The 19,046-nt window shown below is 34.2% G+C and overlaps 2 protein-coding genes across 5 annotated transcripts; one reads left to right on the top strand and one right to left on the bottom strand.

The window, feature by feature from the left end:
- Positions 1–2,903: 2,903 nt before the first annotated feature.
- On the bottom strand, positions 2,904–11,980 carry LOC118054006 (nardilysin-like). The gene is made up of 19 exons (XM_035065437.2): positions 11,537–11,980; positions 11,212–11,287; positions 11,080–11,126; positions 10,404–10,516; positions 10,231–10,304; positions 9,997–10,092; positions 9,792–9,911; positions 8,636–8,869; positions 8,025–8,173; positions 7,630–7,786; positions 6,897–7,049; positions 6,239–6,618; positions 5,627–5,776; positions 5,309–5,491; positions 4,977–5,180; positions 4,785–4,891; positions 4,293–4,446; positions 3,618–3,739; positions 2,904–3,362 (listed from the first exon to the last, which is right to left on the bottom strand). Exons 1-19 carry the CDS (start codon positions 11,867–11,869, stop codon positions 3,119–3,121), a joined length of 3,096 nt encoding a protein of 1,031 aa, XP_034921328.2. The 5' UTR covers positions 11,870–11,980; the 3' UTR covers positions 2,904–3,118.
- A 3,188-nt stretch (positions 11,981–15,168) lies between these two features.
- Positions 15,169–19,046, top strand: LOC118054005 (uncharacterized). 4 transcript variants are annotated; one of them, XM_035065434.2, is made up of 5 exons: positions 15,169–16,347; positions 16,911–17,632; positions 18,225–18,463; positions 18,564–18,630; positions 18,733–19,046. In XM_035065434.2, the coding sequence occupies exons 1-5, from the start codon at positions 15,312–15,314 to the stop codon at positions 18,775–18,777; spliced, it is 2,109 nt and encodes a 702-aa protein (XP_034921325.1). In that variant the 5' UTR covers positions 15,169–15,311; the 3' UTR covers positions 18,778–19,046. The 4 variants fall into 4 exon arrangements, with proteins under 4 accessions (XP_034921325.1, XP_034921327.1, XP_034921324.1 ...); XM_035065433.2 differs by having other exon boundaries at positions 15,170–16,353; XM_035065435.2 differs by having other exon boundaries at positions 15,171–16,353; positions 18,225–18,412.

Here is a 19,046-nt window from a genome sequence, read left to right as displayed (position 1 = left end):
CAGTTGTTTTTCAAATAACTTTTCGTGTTGCAATGCATGCTAATGATGTTTTTTTATTTTTTAAAATTATTTTTGACATCAATACATCAAAACGATCTAAAAAGTATAAACCACACTTAATTTTAATAATAATAAAAAAATATTTTCAAATTTATTGGAACGCGGTGCCCAAACGCTGCTAAATGGCCGATTCAACATAAACCTACTAACTTCATGTGGGATTGAAGATAGGTAACTAACATATCCCAGATTAGACTTTGAACCGGCGAATAACCAGATTGACAAATCAAACCAGATCGAGATAGGTAACTACGTACGAGGGCTTGGAGTTGATTCAGCTGTTCTAGCTGCCTCTTGATAGAGACGTACAATTCTTTTATATATGCCGCTAATTTGATATTGGCGGTCCTACCATGTTAGGAGCACATGCAACTTCCGGCTTTGCGGCCACCAATGTCATATTCATGCATCTTCTCAATCCTCTTCTTCTTTTTATTTTTTTATTTTTTTTTAATTTCCATTCATCATATATACAAAATCTCATGCATATATCAGACGCAGTGGCTGAGCAAATGCAAGATTCAGTGGTCATATATATATATATATTAAGTGAGAACCAAAATAAACATGATGTGGCCTTCGATTTATTGAGTTTGCAATGTGTATAAAACTTGTCTTCAAAAGCATATTACTCCACCAGCCAATGTCCTTGATTAGCTTACTTCAGGGTCTGTTGGTGAATACATCAACTTTTGGTCCTCAATGGCAGGCTTTCATTTATTATCTCTTCTACCGTCCAGGCTACATGTGGAGTTTCCACACATACGTACAGTTTATTTTTCTAATGTATGTCTTTGTTGCTTTCCCTTCCATTGTAAGGAAATACAGATTCAGCCCTCCAAAAGCCATTATCAGATATCGTATGGTAGAAAAGACGGAAATAGTTATGATAGAGAGACATGCTTTCCTGTATTTTTTATTTTGAAATTACAGAAATTCATTTTAAGACTGTCTAAGAAATAGTTTCTGTTTCTGTTTTTTTAAACCAAGTATGTGTTTCTTTCTTCTCTGTATATATCTGTTTTTCCGTTCAGAAGTAATAGCTAAAAGCAACCTTATTTATTGTTTCATCGCTATGTGATGACAAGGTTCAAAGATTACAGATCCAACAAGGAAATCTTAAGGAAAGAACAATTTCAGCCATAAAAAAGGAGAGAATTCTGAATTTTCTAATATAGTTTCCTAATAAATGTAGGGTAGCTAGGAACAGGGCTCGACACATCCTTTTCCAGGGGATGCAAATGGCGAGTTATATCCACAAGAGCATGGGAGTTTTGCAGTGTGTGTTTTTTCTTGCTGGTGAGGAGGGCAATGTGAAAAGCCCCCCTCACTAGGGTTTGTCTATTAATGTTAGGCCCACTGGTAGGGCAACAAGATCAAGACCTTTGAATAACTGTTCTCAGCTTGGAAAGAGTATGAGCATGGTGGTATAGGTAGATGACGAAGCCAAACCCTACCATGTGCATTCTTGATGGAAATTTTGAAAGAGATGAGGAGAACTTCTATCATGATGGTTCTTAATGTTCTTTGGTATCCCATTTATTGAATTTTTCTCAATGATGCAGCCCACATTGGCTGACTAAACAAAACTGTTACTCCAATGTCAGCTTCTTAAATTATTATTAGATTGAATTTGTGAGATTTTTACATGTTTAGCTCAAAATCTGGATGAACTTGGTTGGTCGAACAAGTTATAGGTGACTTATAATTTAGTTGACTTGAAAAAAGTATAGAAAACAACTTTGTAACGAAATTTTTTATAAAAAATTGAAGTTTAAATTAACCCCGGTAAGGTTTACTAACCATAGTTTAACTTTCATGCATTTTATGACGGTGTGATGGCTTTCGTTTTCTCGAGTTGTGGAGGAAAGGGGAGATTAGAGGGCGGAGACCCAAAATTCAGGATTTCTCTGTTTACTTCAGCTTTTGCCTTGACTTTAAACTCTAAGGATTTTATTTTTTATATTTTGAACTAAAATTGGGAATTAGAATTGCTCTTGGGATTATTGGACCACCTTTAAACTATGGCAAACTGTAACTATTTCAATATATATTACTATAAAACACTGCACAATCTCATACCAGGACCAGGTCATCTTACATCTATATAAATTTAGCCTGGTAGAATTAATTTTGGACTTCTTGTTTCATTTATATAATACTATAAAAGTTTGTTTAATTGGATTATTTGAAGGTGTAGTATGGCAATAAATATTGTTAAATTATAAGGTCATTTACATTATTTAGACTTATCAAACAATGAATGTTTTTTTTTTCTTCTAAAAAGTCTGAATATATAAATATATATTTTTTAAAGTTATCAAGATGGTATCGTGGTGCCTATACTAAATGGCAATGAAAATAAAAATTATTTTCTGTAAAATTCGAGTTTTTTTATTGTTTCTAAAATATTTACTATTATTAGCAACAAGACTTTATAATTTTATATCATGATTATAAAGAAAAACATTCCCCCATATGATAAAGAGTTTTAAGAGTATTTCTAAAAAGAAGAGATTATTACTAATAAATATTGAATTTAAGATAAAAATAAAATAAAATTGAAATCTCTTGCTTCAATCAAGAATACCAAATAATATTAAAACTTGAATTATGTTAAAGATTTTTAAGAATACTTGGATTTAATTAAACATCATTCGCTGCTAAATAAAATGTAAAATGCAAAAAATTTGTTGGTATCAAATGTAACTTTTTAAAGCTAGCAAAAACATATTGCAGTTTATTCAAAAATTTATAAAGATTTTCATTCAAATATCCTACAATATGTAGTTTTCATTTGATCGCTATTTTAAGAAAGCACGAACCATGTGCAAATCACGTGATAAGGAAAAAAAACTAGTAATAAATAAATAGAACAAACTTTATTTGTGGTCTACAAAAATTCCAAAAGAATATAGCGTGACATGAATGGTCAATGTTTTTTATTTTCGGTTCTATTCTGAAGTGCAAGAGATAATATTGTTTCCAATCCACATACCATATACTGTTCAAACTTTGCCTTCGATGGTTATTGCATGAATTGAATTTTCTCACATATTTAGCAAAGGCTCGGATAGTACTCGGATGATACCTTAAATGCAGTGATGTCTGTAATAACCTGCTCAGAATCTGGTCGAGTTTCAACTTCTTTCGAGTCGATGTTGCAACCCCAAAGCCGAATCGTGAGTCTCCTACACTTCGGCGATGATTGGTGCAAATAGGTTCTGAACCAGTTGATGACATCACTCTTGTGAATGCTTTTAAGCTTTTCTGCTTCTTTCAGTGAGGAGTCGAACATATACCTGAAAATCAAAACCCAAGTAGGGTTACTATCAGCAAAATGCCACATTCACACAACAACAAAAAAACATTCGATGCTTTAAATTCAGTTAAGAATCATGGCTCCACGGTCATGATCATCCAATAGAATCAGGGGCTCAGTGATGCTCAAATGTCTGCTCGCCAGTGCGTTTTAGGGGATCTCATTTGATTCAAGTGGTTTTAATTGAATTAAAAATTGCCATCCATGTCAGAGTAAAGTATACAGATAGCAGTACCTTTTATCGGTTATTTGATTCCACAGCCGATTGGTTTCATACTGGAGGGAATGATCTTTCTCCAGTAGCTTAGCCATTAACCCACTTTTGTAGTTCTCAAAGGATGCATCATCAAGTCCTCCCTGCTCACCAACATATCAGAACCAAATTTGTTTGTGCAAAAAAAGAAAAAGAAAAAAAATACATGCATTTTAGAAGTGCATATATCATTGTTGAAAGCTTCTTGATGCTTTAACACAGTTGACATTTATACAAGTTAAAATCAAGTTAAATGAGAGAATTTATGGTAAATACTTTTGAGGGGGAAGAAAAATTAAAAGAGCTGTCCATGAGAGAACAAAGGCACATAAAGAAGAAGCATGCCATGTAAGAACCAGGATGGCACCTCAGAAGCATTAAGCTAATCAACGCAAAATGATTGTTATATCAAGCAAATATTAAACAATTCATATTCACAATATATATTGCATCAACTGAATGCCCAAACCATCTAACTTATAGCCCCAAAAGATGCAAAATCCCATGAGCCATCCAAGTAAATCATTTCAAGTGAGCAAATGGTCCTTGTAGTGGACAAGGACAAGCTTCTTAAGACAATAACTATAATGTACAATCAAACAGAGCAAAAATATATGAAACTAGCAGTATACGAGAACATTGAACTTGGATACTTACTAACAACTCTTCAAGCCCATTTATGAAATTTTCAATCCTTCCTAGCAAGTAAACTGGGTTGTACTTGGAAGATTGGACTACGAAACAAAACCCATTAATACGGTAGGTCACGCGCGGGCTACATTCAACAACATAGCCAAGCTGCTCTTTTGTCCTGTATTTCAAAATAGATAGAAAACTTTCAGAAGGAAAAGAGAATAAAGTATCGAGTAAATATAAATCCTATGTAAAATTTGGTTTTCTTAAAGGGTGGGCTTAACAATCTGGATATCTCTAAATCATTCTCTATGCCCATCCAATAGAATATGTAGACAACTGCACACCTTTGTTTAGACCCAAGAGAACAGCAAAAACTCACACATATTAAATTTCTGGGACACAAATCTCATTGGCATGACTCACCATTCCCCCAAAATGTAAGCATATTTCCCAGTCTACTTAATACAAAAAACCAATAACCAAAAAAAAAAAAAAAAACCTCTGAAAATTTACCTTAGCTGATTAAAAAGTGGTTCTTGCACAATTTCATCAAAAAGATCTGCCAAGGCCTTCAATTTTATTGAGTCCAGCCCCACTTCTGGCTCAATTTGGAAATAAAGCTGTAGTGGAGAACAAAAAGGAGAAAGCATGTAATGGATCATATCAGGAAAAATAAAATTGTTAAATTAGTAAATTTTCAATTACCTCGACCACAGAGTTTGTTTCTGATTTATTCTTCACATTGACATCTCTCACAAGATTGGCACTAGGTGGAAGACATATTACATGCTCTTCATGCCTCATATTGACTGGAAGTGGTTGTACAGACAAGTTATTTCTAATTATATTTGATAAGTTGATTGCTTCTTCTTGAAACAAATTGCCATGGCAAAGGGCCTCGATATAGAGCTGTACAATATGCAGACACATTTAAATTTAGAGACCTGTACAATATGCAAGGCATGGCATGCCAAAATGAACAAATACCAATCTTGAAGAAAAATATGACCTTTTAACATGCCATGAGTTAAGCATACCTGTGAACGAAGCTCAGGAATAAATGCATTTAAATCAGCAAGAGACAGATCACTTAGAACACATTGCTTCTCCTCGACATCGTAGAAGCTCTTACACAGAACTTGAAGCCTCAAGTATGATGAATGACTTAGAGGCTTCATATTAGCATTTTTTAAATTTCGCTCCAAATCCTCTTTAATAACCTGTCATGCTCAGAAACCAGCAAAGAAACTTTACTCTATCTCCAAATAAGTGCAGCGCATTAGAGCAGGCATTTGGTTGAAAAATTAAAAACACATTGGGATATCTATTGACACCAAACGCCACAGAATGTGTACCTTGAAACGACCATCAGATGGCAAAAAAGATTTCGCTATCACCAAAACCTTAGATAAGAGAGCTGGGAGCTTCTCGTTGAAACCATACACCTTTAGCTCCAGCTTGTCACTTACAAGAGATATGGATGTTTCTAACTTGGCTACACTGGCCTGCAGAGAAACAATAAAAAATTGCCTGTCATATGATATGTACAATAACAGAAAAAGATACAACTTTACAGAGTAAAAAGTAAATGTCAGAAACAAAATGAGAACAAATGACCAGCATTATGAAAATAATGTAACAAGCTAATGCAAGGTCTAGCTCAACAAGTTATCATTTCTGTGCAACGAGATTTGAGGGCCATTTGACTAACTTTTATACCAGCAAAAACAACACAACTGGATTCGAACATCTAGGGCAACCAGTCCATGCAATAAGTTGCTACTGTAATCAAGTCTCCATTAAAAATAAGCTCCCATAGAAATAGTATCAGATCTCAATATAACACATGTATGGTTATCCACATAACAAAACACAAACAAGGCAAAGTCACTCATTAAGTCATTGTCTCATTCAGCTGATAAATTACAAAAGTGGAGAATTCGTTCAGATAAAAGATAGAAATGAACCTGATAAATTATCTCATTCAGCTCATCTTTGAGAAGGAGAATAAACAGTTCAGTCATGAGAAAACTCTTCACGCTTGCATATCCCTCTTTCAGATATATGCGGAAATATGTATTTGCCCGAGGTACTTTAAAAGTGCTATCAAGCTTGTACCAAAACTTCATTAATGGTTCATCAATTATACATCTTGGGAAGGATGGATTGACGGGATCATGGTCTAAGTTATCAGCACGAATTGAAAAGTCACTCGGAACAAACTCATTCTTTGAAGGCATATGTAATGAAACATCAACTTCTGGTGGGTCCCTCCATATTTCTATCAAAGATGGCGGAATAGCTTCTTCAATATAAGATGATCCAAACCAAGGCTCACATTGGAGATCTGAAATAGGATGGGGAGAGAAAGAAAGGAGTGAACAGCTCAATCATTTATGTTGAAATATAGCTTCTGGTATATTATTGCCAGAAGAAATCAAGTCCATTATATTGTAATAGCCGCAACTCATAGAAAAATTTGAAATAAAATTGTGCAAGAGATACTGTTCTTCTTGTAAGTTTTCCCTTCACAGATTATATCTCCATTTACAGTTCTATATTTTATATAGGTAAATGATAATTCCATCAAATATGGGAACATTGAAAAACTGGAATAACCATTACCTTGAGACTTCACAGATGGCTTGGACACCACATCAATCCTCATGTTTTCTGGTGTAAAGAACTGCAGTAAACGTTTTATAGCTTTCTCATCCCAAATCTTGTACACATAGTCACAATATATAACATTTTCTGCTGGGAAAACAAGCAAATTTTCTGCAATAGAAAATTGCCAATTTTAGTTAGTTAAAATAGAAGATCGTTATCATAAAGATGCTCAAAATGATATTGAATGGTCTGGCCAAGACATGACAGGAAGGAAAGCAGTCATTGTTATATGTCGTCATATAGAAAATAGCAACTGACCTGCATCATGTTGCTACTAGACATCTTGGTCATTCAAGCTTCAAAATGACCATGAAAGGGTACATGTTAAACCATGAAACCAAGGATACATAAGAAATTATACAGTTCTGTCTGAACTATTCACCACCTTGCATAAACAATCAGGTAAGGTCAAGTAACTAGCAGTATGAGAATTTTCCCCACAATTCTCCATGAAAGAATTGATTGGTGCAATGGAAAAAAGTTGAAAAAATATAGAACTTCTAATAAAAAAAGGAATCTCAATTTCAACAGAAGAAAGATAGTGATTTATTTGCTCGTCAAAGGGCATATATTGCAATAATTGCAGGAACCTCTACCAAATTTTTAAACTACAAATTACAAGTAGAACTAGTACCAGTTGTGCACACCACAAAAAGATAGATGCCAGCAAGACTCAACAAAGACAAACCTGCAAGTTCTGCAGCATAATCATCCTGAGGTTGCTCTTCTGCAAATCTAAATTCCATGTTTCCAATATCCTGTAGTTCCTTAAATATCCATTGTTGAGGTGGAACTTCTCGTAACAGCTTAAGATATTGATAAACAAAGCCAATGATGTCAAAAATCTGCAAATAAAGATCATTGTAATCAGTGACAACAGCTGAAAGGGTATGATTTTCTTCATAAAAAAAAAACACGAGCAATAAATTCAAACAACTCTTGTAACGCATTATGGTCTAGGCAAGTGGACATGCTCCACATTACAAGCAGCTCCTCAAGATCCTCTAAAAAATGAGGACTGTAGTACTGCAGAGCAGAAAAATAAAAATCTTCAAGATACACAAGACAAGACAAAGACAAAACCTTTTCTAAGCCATAGTCAGTCAAGTGAATGGACATGCCAAAGATGTAAGCTAAAGAAGATCGATGCATTCCTTCATCCCCAACTCCTGCAGACAAGGAAGTTGCCAATCCTCTTGCTTTGAGAAGTTGATGCAAGCTTCCTTTTCCCTCTGCAAAGTGTAAACATGTGCTTGAAATTACAAATTTAGAAAAAAGAGAGAGGCCAGCCACGCAACAGCTTACATAGAACAAGAGAATATCCAAGCAAACCATTCATTAATGGCATGCTAATATCAAGGGGAAACTAGAAACATGAAAAGTGAACTGAGAGACCATTGCAGGATGCTACTTACAAAAAAGTAAGACAAAAGGTTTCACGCATTTTGTATGACACCAGTAATTGTTCATTTCAATCTGTGCATTTGCAAAATTCTAGCGCTGAGCTAGAGACTAGTGAAATCTAGAAATGATTTTCTCACTACTGCTCTAATGTTGCATTTCGTTCACACAATCCCATTTTCTATCATGAACATGTGAGCATACACAGACACTTATGCATGCAGCAGAAAACACAAAGAGTTTGCTGATTGAAAGGTTACTATGAAATTTAAGATGTCCAGTGTATATCTTACCATGCCCCAGCAGATGGGCTAAATAATCTTCAGATTTCTTCAGATACTCTTGGTGAAGACAAGGTAGTGTCCATGTTAAATCGAGGATGTTCACATCTTTTACAGCCTCTAACCTATAAAGCAAACCAGCTTTCCATATAGGACCTTCCACCTGAAATTTTGGCTTTGTCTGAGGACCTTTTCTGACTTTAGCGAACAATTCAGTAACCCAGCTCTCAAGTACATCCAGAGGTTCTGCATCATTTTTTAGAATTAACATCAAAAGACAAATGTGTTGTGTGTGTAAGATAACTTTTCAAATTAGATTCCAAGTGCTTTTCATAATAACTGGAACAATATGCACATTTGTAAAATATGGAATTGACCCTCTATTGGAACATTTCATTGACAAAAAAATATTTCCATTAGAAGAACCACTTCCACCCAAACCTTTTAAAATAAACAGAAAAATTTGGAAGTAACTGTGCCCCTATATTGGCAAATTGTGCAGTCAAAGATCTACATCCACTAAAAAACACACATGCAAGAGGCTCAATAACCAAATTTTTGAGGAGAAAAGTTAAGGAAGCTTCAACACAAGTGCCAATGAGTGTTGAAGGAGTATTTTAGAAAAGAAAAGGAAGTATTGATACTAGATGTGGAAAGGAAAGTTGGTACGCAAACTTCCATCAAGAAATTGTGACAATATATATGCTACTGACTGGAAGTAAGCTTTTCCCTATATTCATTTTCAGGACTGCGCAGCTCTTTCCATCACTGTGGTCCAAGCTAAAAGTAACCCTCAATTTTTAACTCCCCACTCATGACCATTGCCACCTCTACTACAACAGAATGGAGAGCCCTGACCTAATCATGCTCCCCCCACCTACCAACATCAGTGCCACTTTAATACTGGAGTATCTCCATTTCCACGGGATCCAATATAATCATTCACAAAGGACATCTGGACCATCTCATTCCATGGAATCCAAAAACAATAACCCATAAGGGGGAAAAAGAACTTCTACAAGCAGCTATTAAGTGAATATATGTCCTGCTAATTGGCTTCCCTAAAATCACGTTTATTAAGAGTAAAAAACCTCATACAAGTTCTCTCATCCAAGCACATATTAAACAGTGGATCACATAGAATAAGAATCCCTAGAGGAAACCTTACCTCCTCCAATGACAACCAGCTTCATTAGCCCACCATGGTAGTAATCTCTATATAATTTTAATATGTGCTCCCGCAAATTTAACCCTTTCTCCATGGCATCAACAAGGCTCTTCTTATTGCCTTCCATGAAACAAAAGGAAAGCTCTCAGTTTCACCTATACACATATGCAGACCCGAAAAAGAAACATAACAGAGACAAGCTTACCCCAGGAAAATCTGTTAAATGGATGACCAGGTCCAGATGTATGGCATTGCAGTTGTTGAAGGCGGCAAGCATCGTTTTGCAAAACCTGGTTAAATTCTAGATCCATGCAATTCAAATATACATAATTTAGCAACAAGAAATATGCCAACAGCTCAAATAATAACATATAAATTGTGGGTATTGAAGACTTTGGAAAGGAAATCCAAAGAATGGACTCAGAAGAGTGGCACACACCTGAATCTACAGCAAGTACCTCTCTTTCCATAGCTTCAGATTTCATGAGGGGTGAAACAAAAAACTGAGAAAATCTGTTAAAGCAATGAGACCAACATTAAAATCTAGAATATCTCCTACTATTGAAAGACATTCTGGCACAAATATCTATCCATTCAGAAATATGTGTTTACCTTCTTAAAGCACCCTTAAGAAATTCACGTTTGACTTCAAAATGGTAGCAGGTATGCTCAGCTTCAGTATATGCATTTGATGAGCCTCCGTGCTTGGACAAGTAACTATCATACTAGAAAAGGAAAAGGTCAAACTGCAAGGCCAATCTACACTTAACTTGATAGCTCTTAATGTTGAGCGACAACAAAAACATCCATATATCTTGTAAAAAGCAACTATTCCAATGTTCAAAAGAAAAGAAATAACAAATATAATGGAAGAGGCTGCTGTGTATGCATATAAGGCTAATTTTGTATTCTGATTGCCCTCAAGTAATATATATTGCCCAAAAGGTCATTGCTTTTCAGACGCCAAGACAATCAAGACCATGGATGACTCTTAACTGAATAAGGAAGACTTGTTCAGAATTTCTGCTGTGCCATGCTTCATTTATCCTTGAAGTCGATGAAAATTTAAAGTAAAAAAAAGGTACTGCTTAAACCCCTAGTAACCACATCTATGATGGAGTTGTCATCATAAGGATAAGTCACATATCCTGTCAGCTAAAAGCATCTAAATACATGAAGGAGTGAATTGAATTTGAATGGAATCAAAGCAACCTCTCCAGTTTGTTTCCTCATTATTTTTCCATATTCTGCAAGAAGTGCTTAATGAAAAGAACATGCCCAAACAAACCTCATTCTCATCTGGAAACTCTTCACTCCCCATGAAAAGCATGTGTTCTACAAAATATTGAAGTTGTAGTAAGAACCTACATATCAAAGTTTACTATAACATTCTACAAACAGGGTAAGCAATTAATCAAACCTAGAAAATGAGCAAGACCCTGGGCTTCAGCAGGATCAGAAAAGCTCCCCATTGCTACACACATTGCTGCCGCTGCCTGCGGAAAAAAAAAAGGCACAAAATTTCCCATCATCAAATTCAAGACTTTCTTTTTACCATATTCATAATGAGTGAAAAAAAAATCCTGAATTAATAACAATAAAAATGAAATTTCAACTATTCAGCCTCATATAAACAGTTCGTCAACTATATATAATAAATCAATTAAGGAATCCTACAAAACCTAAAACTCATTCACGGTAGTCCCAACAGATTCTATTCGAAGATTTATGAATAATAAACTAACCTTCTTAGTCTGCGAAGAAGCACCTCCCTTTCCTTTCTCTTCCTCACCTTCACTATTTTCCTCCTCCTCCCCCTCCCCCTCCCCCTCCTCGTCGTCTTCTTCTTCTTCGTCATCATCGTCATCGTCATCGTCTTCCTCTTCCTCTTCTCCAACATCGTTTTCACTATATTCTACTGTTCCAGATTCATCTGGAACTCCATCTGGATAAATCTCCGGATCGTGAACGAGCAAAGCACAGAGTCCGTTCTCTAGTTCAATCACTCTATACAGTCTCTTATCATTCAGTGACTTTATTACGACGTCGTCTGACCTTGAAACGCAAAGCGCCACCATTGTTTCTCTCTCTTTCTTTCTTTGAGTTTGAGGGGAAAAGGTAATTCCAAGAGAGAGAGGCTTTTGAAAGGAAGGGCTCACTATCTTGCATACACCGAAGGCTGCAGCGATCTTAAGCATGGAAGGCGATGGTTGGTTCTCAATGTATTCCTCAAACAAGTATTTTCCTCAATTGTATCCCTACTTTTTACAATTTTTCAAGTAAGATTCTTGTTTGAAATCAATTTTGGGATAACAATTTGATTGGAGGCCACCGGTTGTATTTGGGAGAGTTTCTGCTTTTTATTTTGAGTATTTTTTCAAAAATATTTTTAGTTTGAAAAAATATTAAATTAATATATATTTTAATATTTTATAATAATTTTGATACATTGATATCAAAAATTAAAAAATTATAAAAAATTTATTTTAATATATTTTCAAATAAAAATTTCATTTTAAAAAATATCTTATACTATAATTTTAAACACATATTTAATTTGAAAAAATATTTAAAAGCACCGTTGGCTATAAAAACAACTACAGTCTAAGCTAAAATTTAGAATTTTTTAGCTTTTACTAGTTAATAATTAGATGATACTATTCTAATTCTATGATATATAATATTTATTATGTGTCCATATATGTATGGTCTAAATTAAAAAATCAGAATCGTGTTCTATATAATAAAGTTTGAATATGAAAATGTTAATTAACGTAACTTTAATTATTAAATGTATGATTTACAAAAAAAAAAGATAATTAGTGCTCATAGTTATAAATCAAATTATGTAAAAATATTTTATTTAGAGCATTGAATCTAGAATTCAACATAGTTTAAAGTGGATATAATTATAAGATAGGTAAAAATCTAAACGAGCTAATGAATTTGATGCTTTAATATACTATAAGAAATTACTTATTAAAATACATTAATTTCTCTTTATGAAAACATCATTTTATTTCCTAAATTATGTATTTTACTCGTAAGATATTACAACATAACGAGGAGAGACCTAATTGAGGAACTTCGATATATTAGAAAATCAATTATAAAGTTTTAGTTTTGGGATGTAATTAAGAATTATCGGATAGTTGGAGGACTAATTTAAGTTTATCATTAAGGAAACCTCACGCAAAGAATATTGGTCTACTAGACGGTACTTCCCATCTATCGTAATCTCCAAAAGTGAGTCTCACACTATCGAGTCAACTCCCAGCTATCTCTTCATTTATTTTGAATTAGGGAAAAGATGTAAGCTTTTAATTCAGCATTTAAACCAAATACAAAGGTAGTGCAACTTCATGGCATAATTTGTGTGTTTTTGAAGTTTTTTTTTAAATGTATTAAAATAATATATATATATATATATATATATATATTATTTTTTAAACATTATTTTTAACATAGCATATAAAAAAATAAAATAATTTTAAGTAAAAAAAATATGAATTTTGACCACTTTTTGAAGATTTGAATTTTTTATTTATTTTTAGTGTATTCGAATCCTTTTAATATGATGATATTAAAAATAAATTTTAAAAAATAAAAAAAATATATTATTTTAATATATTTTTAAATAAAAAACATTTTAAAAATTAATCTCTACCAAACTCTTAAATACTTTATAAAACTATATATTGTTTTATTAAACTTTTGTGTTTGACATGATGAAATTCTTTATTTTTTTATCTTATCAAATGTCAAAATAATATCACTCCCAATACAATAAAAAAGCTAAAAAAATATTAGAGATTGGCTAATGAGTTGTAGCTCAGCGGAGTTGAAGTTTTTGAAAATATGGTAATAATTATATTTTTAAAATGTTTTTTATTTGAAAATGATTAAAATAATATATTTTTATTTTTTAAAAACATTATTTTTAATATTAGAACATTAAAACAATTTAAAAATGTTAAAAATTATTAATTTTAAATAAAAAATTAATTTTTTTTAAATAAAAACAAACGAATACTAGTAAGAATTCCTCAATTAACAGGCTTGAATCTTCACCTCGAGACCTCCCTCTACAGAGGGGTCTCGAGGTGGTGAAGGTGCAAACACTCCTTGAACTGGAATCTTTAACAGGCATGAATCTTCAGTCACCATTTTTCTTCCAGACACGAGAAATTCTTCAAATCGAAGCAAACAATGGCTAACCTCAACACGATGCAGCAAAAGAAGAGGCAATGGCAATGTATAGCGAGGAGATTTGAGATTTGCAGTTTCCATTACAAGCAAGATGAAGATCATCATCTTAAGCAAATTTAGCAAGCATTCGAACAATCGTCTTCTGCAGACACACCAGAGAGAATGCATTCTACAGCTGTAGATTTTTCCATCATAGCCACGTTGGTCCCCTGCTTCGACTCTGTAAGATGTTCATAGCCCAGTTATATAGCAGTTCTTGAGCTCTTAATTACCCAGGCCGATGAACACAAAAGCAGTAACTGTTGAGCTGGAATCTCAGAATCTTCAGGATAGATAGAGGATAAGCAATCACTACTCTAGTTGTCAATGCATGGATATCTCTCAAAATATTTTCCTGATATACTTTCGATTATCAAGCTCATTAGTTACAGGAAAATTTAATACTTTAAATTTTCATTTTTTTTTTTGTTAAATTTATGTATTATTCAATAGATTGATATTTATTCTAACATTTTAAATATAACATCCAACAAGGGGTGGAAATAGGGGGGCTCGCAGAGCCGGGCCCTACAATTTTTTTTTTTCCAATCCCTCCCTTAATAATAATAATAATAATAATAATAATAATAATATATTTAGTTTAAATAATAGAACAACAAATATTTTGATCCTCTTTAATTTTATTTTCTGTTCTATCCTTGCATCCAATTATATATATATATATATATAAGTTTTTAAAAATATGATAATAATTATTTATATTTAAAATATATAAAAATAATATTATTTTTAATATTAATATATTAAAATGATATAAAAAAATATATAAAAAACATACTCTATATTAAAAAAAACATTTTAAAATAAATAGATAGAAGAATGATATATTACCAGATATTATTATTTTAAAATAAAAATAATAAGTCATAGTTAAAATAGATATATTTTGTTGTGCCTTTTTTGTTCTTAAATTCACTTCAAAAATATTCTTTAAACATAATTATTCTATGTTTCTATTTTTTGTTTGTGTTTTAAATGTTTTTATCTAGTAAAATAATAATGTCGATGATATTATATGTAAAATGAGAAAATTAAAATAAATTGGCAGTCAAAGGATGAGAAGACAATTCTTTAGGGAATATAAAATTAAGGTTTCCTTGATAGTAACCAATTTTTTCAAATTTCAAAATACAATCTTTACTACCCCCCGTTCTTTGCCTTTCCACTTTTCTTCCTAGTTTTTTTTAAATTTAAAAAAAACCCTAAAAACTCTAATTTCTTCTCAATCTATATGTAAAAACCCTAAAAAACATGTCATCAATGGCAGCAACCACAAGAAGAAGAAGCTTCGACCCAGATATCACTCGATGGGTAATCGAATTCATACTCCGTCAATTACAAATCCCAGTCCTCACAATCAACAAAATCCTCACCAACCGTCACGTCCCGTTATCAAACACCAGCCCTCGTTTCAAAAAAACCCTTCTTCTCCGTCAAATCGATGCCGACATCGAAGACGGTTCGGTTTCTGAGAAAACCCTTGATGCGATTGAGATGGTCGAACAAATTGATAGGAATGAGGGGGACTTGATAATGGATTCGATGAAGAATGCTTATTGTGCTGTGGCGGTGGAGTGTACGGTGAAATATATGCTGGGAAATTTACAGAGGGCGAGAAAGGGGAAGTTTTTGGAGGCGGTGGAGAGGGTTTGGAAGAAGAGGGTTGCTGGGTTGAAGAGAGAGGGGAAGAGTAAGTTGGTAACGGGTAAATTGATGAAATGTTTTGAGGAAATGGAAGTGGCGTTGAAGGATGACGTGGTCGCTAAGAGGTGGTTGAAAATGAATACTAGGAATGAGGCTGCGGAGATGGTTAGGATTTATTTAGGGGAAGCTGTTGCGGTTATTGGGCCGGTGTTAGTTGAGATGGTTGCGAGGATGGAGATGAGAGGGGATGGTGGTCTTCTGTGTAGGAAGAGAGGGGAGGGTGAAAATGAGGGGGTTGGATTAAATTTGGGTGGTGGGGAGTTGAATGGGCTCGTGGAGAAAAGTAGGGAGGGAGGTGGTGGTGAAAATGGGGTGGCGGGAGTAAATGTGGGTGGCGGGAGGGTTTGTATTGATGTTGATGCTGGAGAGGGATGTTCGAGGTTGGCTGATGGAAATCTGGAGTTGGGGCCTGCTGATATGTCTGCAAAGGAAAGTAGGGAGGGAGGGGGTGGTGAAAATGGGGCAGTGGAAGTCAATGTGGGTGGCGGTAGGGTTTGTATAGACGTCAATGCTGGAGAGGGATGTTCGAGGTCAGATGACGAGAATTTGGAGTTGGGTCCTGCTGATATGCCTGCAAAGAAAAGTAGCGGTGGGTTTTTTTTTTTTTTTTTTTCCCGGTTTGCTAGTAATGGTTTTATGCTGTTTACTTTTTATTATTATTTGATTGGCTTGTTTTGGCTGTATTGTGTGTTATCATGGTTTGCTTGACTAGTTTTGGATGTTTGAGGAATTCTTATGACAAGGGAAGAACAAACAATCAAGTGTGTCATTTGAGCTTATTATTATTAGTAGACTTAGTTTATGACATGATTTGGGATTGTTTTGTGGGTCAAATGCGTTGTGGAAGTGTGTTCTGTTCTGTTCTGTTCTGTTGTGAAAGTACACCTTGTTCTTAGTTCTGTTCATTTTGGTGTTTCATTTCTGCACTTTCATGATAGTCTTGTTCTTATTTTTTTTTGCTTGGGGTATGCGAAAGCTATAATTCCCTTATAGTTGAGAGTCCAATATGTGCATACAACTGAATAAAAATCATCCTTTTTATATGATGGTTCATGTTGTGCTGATAGACATAGTTGATGCACATGTGATAACTGTATTCATCTCTCTTCTCTGTTTTGTTTTTTCTTGTTTTTTTTTTCCATGCAGAAATTCAGAAGAACAATATGGTTCGTAAACACAGGCATGTTGTTCCTATCAAACGCCCTAAAGGTCCCGTCAAGATCACAAATACTGAAACTGCAGTAGGGGTCGTAGCATCTAGTTTGTATGATACCATAACTACTGATAAAGTGAATACAGCACGAGGAAAGCTCATGGCTAGCTCTAAGGAGCTGCGAGCAAGGGTTAAGGATCCTCTTCCTGATACCATAAAGCAGGCTGATAATATAATGGCTGAAATGGCAAGGAACTTATCTAATCAGGGTACTTTAGCTGAAATACAAAGTGGAAAAGGTGCAGATACTGTTATTTCTGAATTGGCTAGAAAAATAATAAATCCTGATCCTTCAGGAAAAAATCAGAATGGAGAAGATGCAGGATCATCCTTCCTCTCAGCTAATCAGACTGCTGTGCCTTCAGCTCAGAATCAGTGTGGAAAAGATACTGATGCATGTAATCCTTCAGCCAATCACACTGTTGAACCTTTTGCAGAAAACCCGAATCAATCAGAAGTGGATGCAGCCAATCATTTCACTAACCAAACTGCTGTACCTTCAATAAGAAATGAGAAGGGAAAAGGCGTGGATGCTCCTAATCTTTCAGCTAATCTCAGCAAAAAGGCTAACACTGGAGTCGCATCCTGCAGCCATCAGAATAATGTTTCTAAACCTAGCTTAATGGAGCGGAATGCTACTGCTCGTACCTTTGAGGTATGAGTCATTTTTTTTATTGAAACCAATCTGCTTGTTTATTTTCAGATGACATTGTTAAAGGGGTGCTTTTGCTCCCTTGTATGTATATTTTTGCAGTTTGTTGAGTACATTTTCTTGAATAGGGCATATGGGTTTTTGGCTGTACAAACATCTGTTCAAAATGTCTTTATATTGTCTTTAGGTGTTCTGTTTTCTATAGAATGGAAATGACAAGGCACCATCCTATTACTTGGTAAAAGTTTTATGCAGATAGAGGTTGACTTTCCATATCAAAAGTAACTGATAGGAAGTCATGTTCAGTTTTTGAAAGAACAGATTTATTTTCCATTTCAATTGAAATGATTTTTACGGGTTGATAATCTGTTAGTTAGATTAGTTTTCAACAAAATATTACGTTAAGTGTTTTATTCCAAGACCTTCAGATTCATGTTGATAAGTGAAATGCCATATTTTCTTTTGACATTTTGATAAGGTTTCACAGTTGCTTTGTAGTGTTTATCTTGTTCAGTTTGTTTTGCGTTACATTTTTTTTTCATAGTTTGCAAGCATGTTGTTTTTAATTGCATCGTACCATATAATTTTCTTGTAGTGGGACGATTCAATAGATGACTCTTCTGAAGGAACAGGAGACCAGATGAATAGAATTCATTTAGATAGCCCAAAGAGAAAGGCTGTCTCCCCATTGAAGAAATATGAACTGGCAAGGATTGCTAAGAGGAGAAAACCTAAGAGGTGGAGTTTGGAGGAGGAAGATGCCTTGAGGGAGGCTGTAAAGAAGTATGTAGTTTTGTTAGGCAAAGCATTAGGAAAATCAAGTTTCCTTTCGCTGTAATTTCCTTTCTCCTCTATCTAGGGGATGGCTAATATTTTTTATTCTGCTTTTTATTGTTTGATGGATTCTTATTCTTGCTATCTTCTCCTTTTGAAGGTATGGCAAAGGAAATTGGAAGCTGATCTGGAACTCTAGACGTGATGTGTTTCAAGAGAGAACTGAGGTTCACAAGATCCATTGTCTTGTAGTGTTTCTGTTTGATTGGCAATTTCTATTTGTTTTAATGTTGGGCGTATTTTTTCTTTTCCCTTGATGATTTCTCCAGGTTGATTTGAAGGATAAGTGGAGGAACATGACAAGATATGGTTGATACTGTCAGCAAGTTAGAGTTCGCTTTCTTTTGTTTTTTGCTCAAGATAAAAGTCTAGCACACTTGCCCCCCCTTTTAGGTTTCCTACTAGCTGTCATATGCATATGGTTTTTGTAAGTATTTCCTCGTGAAGGAAATCTGTGTAGTGTGAAGTAAACTTTGACTAGTGGACTAACTTGGAAATGATATGTATATGTAGTTTCTGTAAAAAACCACGGACTTGCTGGATGAAAGGTCCCTTGAAAAATATACCAGTAGCTTCTTGTCTC

This window comes from Populus alba, chromosome 13 (genome assembly GCF_005239225.2).
Source record: "Populus alba chromosome 13, ASM523922v2, whole genome shotgun sequence".
In the NCBI taxonomy this organism is placed as follows: domain Eukaryota; kingdom Viridiplantae; phylum Streptophyta; class Magnoliopsida; order Malpighiales; family Salicaceae; genus Populus; species Populus alba.
Note: the sequence above shows the minus strand (reverse complement) of the source record. Positions and strands in the feature narration are given on the sequence as shown.

Bases quoted from the DNA above. Each gene is read 5' to 3' on its own strand.
- LOC118054006 (XM_035065437.2), bottom strand. From the start codon at position 11,869: ATGGTGGCGCTTTGCGTTTCAAGGTCAGACGACGTCGTAATAAAGTCA. The intron at 7,787-8,024 runs GTTTTGTCTTTG...CTTTATTTGCAG, and splicing joins CTGACTATGGCTTAGAAAAG to ATTTTTGACATCATTGGCTT. The intron at 3,363-3,617 runs GTACTGCTATCT...TTTGATTTTCAG, and splicing joins AATCAAATAACCGATAAAAG to GTATATGTTCGACTCCTCAC.
- LOC118054005 (XM_035065433.2), top strand. From the start codon at position 15,312: ATGTCATCAATGGCAGCAACCACAAGAAGAAGAAGCTTCGACCCAGAT. The intron at 16,354-16,910 runs GTGGGTTTTTTT...TTTTCCATGCAG, and splicing joins GCCTGCAAAGAAAAGTAGCG to AAATTCAGAAGAACAATATG. The intron at 17,633-18,224 runs GTATGAGTCATT...ATTTTCTTGTAG, and splicing joins CTACTGCTCGTACCTTTGAG to TGGGACGATTCAATAGATGA.